General features: G+C 32.0%; 1 protein-coding gene across 1 annotated transcript; it reads left to right on the top strand.

Annotated features, from left to right (window-relative positions):
- Nucleotides 1-1,031: 1,031 nt before the first annotated feature.
- LOC100259997 (uncharacterized) lies at nucleotides 1,032-2,843 on the top strand. Its single transcript, XM_002268309.5, has one exon. The coding sequence runs from the start codon at nucleotides 1,229-1,231 to the stop codon at nucleotides 2,684-2,686; it is 1,458 nt and encodes a 485-aa protein (XP_002268345.2). The 5' UTR covers nucleotides 1,032-1,228; the 3' UTR covers nucleotides 2,687-2,843.
- Nucleotides 2,844-7,751: the final 4,908 nt, after the last annotated feature.

The following is a 7,751-nucleotide window of genomic DNA, read 5'->3' as shown; positions in this document are numbered from 1 at the left end:
ATTTGATTATAATATGTCTAATTTTAAAATATATATTAATATTAAAATATAATCCATTTAATTCAATTGTATTAAACAATATAAAATAAATTATGATATATATATATATATATATATATATATATAATTTATTAATATTTAATTAATTATTAATGATATTAAAAACATTATGAAGAAAATTATATAATTTTTATATTTTTGGTAATTAATTAAAAGATTTTGCATTTAATTATAAAATAATTATAATTAATTTGCTCTTTAAAATATTTTTTTAATATTTTTTTTTATATAATGAGTTTAAGTATATATAAATTTATTGCATATTATATATTAAAAGGCAAGTTAGCCCAGATGGCAAGTGGGTGAACCCCAAACCTTTTGGTTTGGGGTTCAAATTGACCATGTGATATATCGTGAGAAATCGTCGATTTCTCGATATTTATCTCGAAATATCGCCGGACTGATATTTCTCCATGAAATATCGTGTCGATACCCTTCGAAATATCACGACATTTTCTTCCTTGCATATATATGAAGAAGGTATATGAACACCTCTTTTTCTCTTCTTCTTTTTTTCCCTTGCAATTTCACTATTTTCAATGCTAACCTTTTTGCTCGTATGTTATAAAAGATTGGTTTGGGGTATCAAAATTTGATATAATTCGTAAATATAACACAAACTTAACATGCTTTGTAAATTGTAGGTATAACATGAATTTGACCCTATTAACCTATTTAGTAATATGTTATTAACTTAATTATATTTTTAAATCATTTTACTTATATTTAATTTATTTTTAAATAAATAGGTTAATTGAACTATAAACAAAATTCTTTTATTTAATTCATCGAAGATTACTGAGAAAGTAGAATACAAACGGTTTCAAGGTAGAATTTTTTTAAAAGAAAATTGATTTTTTCTCCAAGGTAGAATTTTTTATAAATAAAATTAATTATTGTATAACATGGATGGTTTGATATAAAAATTTCAAAAAAAAAAAAAAAAAAAAAAAAAAAACTTAGTTCAACCTTTGGGTTGGAGCATTCGCCAATTTCGCCCCCCATACTGGAGGGTTGTCACGGAGCTCAACAGTCTCTTCACATCTCTGTCGGTCTGTCCTTCCAAGTTCCAACTCCAAAAGTTCCAAAGGTACTCTTTCTAAATCAATCTTGTTTGGCCTCGTGTTAAGAAAATATTTAGCCATCCAAACAAACAGAAACAATCTGCATGGAGTCCAATAACAAAATTAAAATCCGCTCCCCCTCAAAACTGAAACCCATTTTCTTATGGCTCTTATCATCGCTTGTAGTTGCACTGATAGCAATTTCATTCAGCTCCACTTCAACCAAGACAAACTATTTCAAAACCCTACTACTGAAATTAACCTTCTCATCACACCACACCCGACTTCTAGGGTTTCTTTTCCCATCCCAAAACCACATACAAACCCTAACGCCTAGCCCCATTTCCATCTCCCCTTACTGCGTGCTCTGGATGGCTCCCTTCCTTTCGGGTGGTGGGTACAGTTCGGAAGCCTGGTCTTACATTTTGTCTCTTCATCAACACATGAAAAACCCTAGATTTAAATTGGGTATTGAGCAGCATGGCGATCTAGAAAGCATAGAATTTTGGGAGGGTTTACCTCCGCATATTAAGAAGCTTGCTTTTGAGCTTCACAATACAGAATGTAGGATGAATGAGACTATTGTGGTATGTCATAGTGAGCCAGGTGCTTGGTACCCTCCCTTGTTCCAAACCTTTCCATGCCCACCAACTGGTTATGGCGAGTTCATGTACACGATCGGTCGGACCATGTTTGAGACGGACAGGCTCAATTCTGAACACGTAAGGCGGTGTAATCAAATGGATTTTGTTTGGGTTCCTACTGAATTTCATGTATCCACCTTTGTTAAAAGCGGGGTTGAGCCATCCAAGGTTGTGAAAATCGTTCAACCCATTGATGTGAGCTTCTTCGATCCACTTAAGCACAAACCATTTGATCTGGCCTCCATAGGGAAATTGGTTTTGGGCAGAGCAAAGTCGCGAGAGGAGTTTGTGTTGTTGAGTGTGTTTAAGTGGGAGTATAGGAAGGGATGGGATGTGTTGCTGAGAGCATACTTGAAAGAATTCTCAATGACTGATGGGATCGCCCTCTATCTCCTAACGAATCCCTACCACTCTGATGGAGATTTTGGTAACAAGATTGTGGAGTTTGTGGAGGATTGTGGCATAGAAAAACCTCCCAACACTTGGGCTCCAATTTATGTGATTGATACCCACATAGCTCAGGTTGATCTTCCCAGGGTGTATGCAGCGGCTGATGCATTTGTCCTTCCATCAAGAGGTGAAGGGTGGGGCCGGCCACTGGTGGAAGCCATGGCAATGTCGTTACCGGTGATTGCCACCAACTGGTCAGGGCCAACCGAGTATTTGACAGATGAAAATAGCTATCCCTTGCCTGTGGATAGAATGAGTGAAGTAATGGAAGGAGCATTCAGAGGACATCTTTGGGCTGAACCTGGTGTGGATCAGCTTGGGGTTCTAATGAGACATGTGGTCAGCAATCCTGAGGAAGCTAGAGGCAAGGGAAGAAAGGCTAGGGAAGATATGATTAGTAGATTCTCTCCAGAGATTGTTGCAGGGATTGTTACCCATCATATACAATATATACTTGGAAATAAATGATATTGGAGTTTGGGGTTTTTGATGTTTTCTTGTCTTGGTTGGGATTCTTATGCCTAGTGTTGCATCTGCTTTTTGCTTCTTTTGCAGTTGGAGTTAGGCTGGACTCTGGACTCTCTAGAGAAGGATATGGTTTATGAGCAGCTTCCTCATTTATTGATTGTGTTTATTGGGCTTTTTAATTTCTACAAAAAATTGGGAAAAAGATTCTTTGCGGCGGTTTTGGTCACATTACGTAAGAAATCAATCAAAGTATCTTGGCCCTCTCTCATGAGTCGATCCAAAAGTAAATTGATTAGAAAAATTCTGGTAAGTCATTGATTCATCTAGTGTTTAGATATATGATTCATTTAAAAATTTACTAGATCGAAAATTTATGACGTTTAAAAATTTATAGATCCAATGTCACATTCAGTAAAGATTTATGATACATGTATAGGGTGTACTCAATGTGTCCGTGCCTGTCCCACAGATGTATTAGAAATGATACCTTGGGACGGATGTAAAGCTAAGCAAATTGCTTCTGCTCCAAGGACAGAAAGAAGTTGTCTCTTAAAGAGAAACTTTCTATAATGTTCGTATCAACCACGCATTGAAAAAAAATGAATTTATACTAAAAATATAAATGTTTGCGAAGTCTAAGTAATAAGAGAGTTTCCATTTATAAGCATTGTTTTGTAATATGGAATATTCAGAAACCAAACACATCCAAAAAAAAAAAAATGGTATGAACTAATGGGCATGCAGCCTAAAGAGTTATTAAACTGGATGATTCCTAGTTCAACTCAAAAAGGGCTCAACTCAATTGTGCATCGACACACATCCTTCAAAATTCATGTCCATTTAGGTTGCACATAAAACATTTTATCCCTAACTGTCAATGTAGGAGAACAGGAGAAAGTGTGGATTAAGATGAAATTTGAAGTTCTATTATAAGAACAGTGAAAGCAAGATTTAAGTATGACCACTAAGGCTTAATTCATTCTCAGGCTTGGTATTATACAAAATTTCAAAGAAGATGGCTAAAGCAAACCCATATAAATTTTGAGCCAGCTTCAGTTTTAGAGAGTAAATGCTCTAGAACACCTTATCAAAAAGTTGACATGTTGAGATATAACTAAGATAGCATTTGTTTTTTTGGCTTAATTCTAAATAGAACTTATATTTAACTTAATACTAAATAATGTTAAGTATTAAGTTGTTTATTTTTTTAATATTTTATTTCTATTAAGTATTAAATTGTTTGGCTTTTTATATATTAAAAACTAATATTTTAATATTTTAATGTATTAAGAAAAGTAATATATTTTAACGAATTTCTAAAAAGCTCAAAATAATAAAATTATTATAATAAATAATTTATCTTTATCATCCTTCTAAAAAATAATTAATATATTTATTTTTTATATAATTAAAACAAAATATTTAAACTTAAAAATCTAAAAAATAATGGATTGATAAAACCAAAATCAAATTAAAAAAAAAAATAAGAACAATTCAAGTACATATTTTCAAATATCCAAAGACATCACATTTTATGCTAATATTTAAACATTGCATTTCTTACAACGGTAAAAAACTAAAAATGACAAGCTAATTAAATACTTGAAAGAGTTCATTTGTGACTTGGTCTCAAAACTATTGTATGAATTCTTGAATAGATGCTGTAAAAAAACTTCTTGTAGTTGAGTTTTGATTTGAATTTGCATTGTCACTTTCCAATTCCACCTCATTGTCATATTCAGAAAATAATTTATCCGTCACTGATATTTGTCGAAGAAAATTGTGAATGGAGAAGCATGTCATGACAATTTTTGTTTGAGTAATAAACGAATAAGGTGTCATTCTCTTCAATATTGGGAAACACACCTTAACAACACCAAAAGCACGTTCAATGACATTTCTTAATCTTGCATACATGGGTTGAATATCTTCTCTTTTCCTACAACTTTACTATCACTATGAAAATCACTCAACCAATAGCGTACATTACGATATGGTGTCATAAAACTTCGAGTGTGTGTGTATGTTGCATGTACTAAATAATATTTTTCTAGAAAAAAAAAAAGAATTGAGTTGACTATTATTATGAATAAATACAAATCATATTAAATAAAATGAAAATAAAATATTTACCTGATGGGGACATTGGAAAATTATGTTGTGGGATACAAATAGTTTCTGTCAAGACTCTTGAATCATGAGTCGTTCCTTCCCATCCAACAACAACATACCTAAATATCATGTCAAAATCACAAATTGTCATAACATTTTGAAAACATTCTCCTCTCCCACAACCTCGATATGGTACTTATTGATAGGTAGGAATGCATGCAAGATAAGAGTTTCATCGATTGCACCAACAACATCCTACATGGTAATAATTCTTTAAAATAAAAATAATTATTTTTATATGAGAATAATACAAATATGATATGAATAATTAGTAATAAAAAATAATATATCTTAAAAATTTGCCTCAGTCGACTATAAGAGATACCATTTGAACTATCATTAAATGATGAACAAGTAATAATCTTTTTTGAGAAATTCACTATAGCCACTAAAACCTCATAGAAGTATTTATGAATTGTTTGACCTGAGTATTGGAATCTATTCTTAATTAATTAATTTCGAAGATTATGACTAATAGTCATTAAAAACATGACCATTTTCTCTTCAACATTTAAATGTTTACTGTCAACAAGTCATCCTTTTTCTCAAAATATGTGACATAGAGAAATAAATCCATGTTTTTCCATCCACATTAGTTCATAACATGTACTAGATGAACCATCGAAAAGCTCTTGAATGAAAAGTGAATCTATAAATGATGATGTAGAGACACGTTCCTTATTAATGGATGAGTCACTTAATAATTGGAGTAATAACACAACCAATTTTTTTTTTTTTAAACTCTTGTCACTTCTAACTTTGTATCTTCATCTTTACTTCATGATGATGAACTTGAACTGTTTGAGTGATGTGAAGGATTCTCTATAAGATTATCTATTATAAAAAACAATAGTTATGAAATAAAAGCATAACAATATAATCAAATAGTTATAATAATGTATAAGTAACAACTTATATCATTACATTATGCTTCCATTACCATGAATAATTAACTTATATCACACTCATTTCAAATCATAATAGTAGAGATAAACAATATAGGAGTGAGTCTTCTCAATAAAATGTAGAGAGAAAGTAATGCAATTGGAAGCAAATCTCCAAAACAAGCAAACCAAATGTACAACATTACAATCATCATATAAGCAATATACCATATGCATTCCACAAATCGAAAACAAATATTTAAAAAGTTATTTTCACAGCTTTGAATCCATCCCATTCACTCTTAGTCACTTTCCATCCCCACCAACACCTCTCTATACTCTTTCTTTTTGCAAAATGCATTAATTGCTACATAGTATAATGGATCCTCATAAGTCAAGAGCTTCTTCAAAATCTTCATGCATTCCTTCATTGAGGGCCCTTCAAAATTCTCCAACACATTCATTATTCTATTCATTTCTTCTTGAGTTTGTTCTTTCTTTCATTTCTTTTGTTTTTTCTTAGAACTTTGTACTTCATCATTAGTATTTCTTAGAAAATTCTCATCTTCTTCTAAACTAATTGGAGTTTCGCTAGGCATAGATGTAGAATGTGTTAATGATTCCTCAGCCCTAGAAGCTATTATTCCTCCAAAGCTCCAATTGTTAGACTTAGTAGCTAACACTCCTCCAAACAATACCTCTAATTCTTCCACATTTGCTAATGGTTTAAAACATAATTGTTTAGCTTCTGAATATTTTTATTTTACAAGATAAACAACAAATTAGTCATACATGCATATATAAGACAATTGTTTTAAAAATTCACTCAAATTCATAAGAAAACTACCTAAAATATTCTTCCCATTTTTAAGTTGGCCAATCAAAAGTTTTGGTTATAGAGTTGTAATCATGTCCTATCACAGTCATCATCTTACTCCAAATGAGATATTGTCTTTTCATGTAATCCCACCCATTATTAAGTCATTTTGAAGTATAGCATTTTCCAAGTAACTTATCCAATTCTTCAGCAATTCGAGGCCAATCACTAGACTTTAAACCTCCACCTGATCTAAAGCCTTTGTTTGCCTCTTAAAGACAAAGATCAATAAAGTGCTTTCTTTGAGTGGGGTCAATCCAATTTGCCCTACTAGTTTCAACATTTTGACTCATTATTGTACAAAAAACCAACCAACATTAATGATTAATTTTCATTTTAAAAAAAATGTTTGGTGGGATTCGCATGTATATCTAGTGTGTGGATTTGAAAATTAAATTCAAATAGCAGCATTAAATTAGATATCATTAATATATAGTTTGGATGATGGAAGAATAGATTAATTAGAGGTACAATTATTTTCTAGCAAGAAACTATAGACAATAAGCATACAAATATCAATCCATTCACATGTAACCATTCTATGCAGAGAATGAATTCATCTAACACAAGAAGCATTAAAGACAGTTTATAAAAAGTGTTGATTACTACCAAAAAGTGCTATTTTGTAGACCTAATTATAATGGTTTTAAGCACCTTTGAGTAGTAATCATATTCATTTAACCCAATTAATTCATTAAGGTCCTTAGTAATTGGTTTTAACCATTTTGTGGCAAGTTTACATGTTTTTATCAGCTTATGAATCAATTCAAGCATGCCAAATGATGGAGGAGCTACTTGGACAAGTTATGGCAAAGCTTTTGGAAGCTCAAATTCATGAAGAACCAAGATTTGGAGCTCCATAGCCCTTTTCCAAAGTCGTTCAAAGTATGCAAGGAAAGAACAATGGAGAAGAGGAAAACAGAGTGAAAAAATCAGAGGACAGCAGCTGCAGTCTTCTTTCGCACTTTTGGAGCACTTCCCGAAGTCCATTTTTTACATGCTATATACCATTTCAAAGCTCTGGAAGTAAAAAATCCAACGCTTCAAACCGTGTACGATTTGGAGCTGAAATGAGGAAGATATGGCCTTCGGAAGCCAACTGCTCCAGGTTGTGCGAAAATTTCGCACGACA

Source organism: Vitis vinifera, chromosome 13 (assembly GCF_030704535.1).
Source record: "Vitis vinifera cultivar Pinot Noir 40024 chromosome 13, ASM3070453v1".
NCBI lineage: Eukaryota > Viridiplantae > Streptophyta > Magnoliopsida > Vitales > Vitaceae > Vitis > Vitis vinifera.
Note: the sequence above shows the minus strand (reverse complement) of the source record. Positions and strands in the feature narration are given on the sequence as shown.

Excerpts from the sequence above, each read along its gene's own strand:
- LOC100259997 (XM_002268309.5), top strand. The coding sequence starts at position 1,229 with ATGGAGTCCAATAACAAAATTAAAATCCGCTCCCCCTCAAAACTGAAA.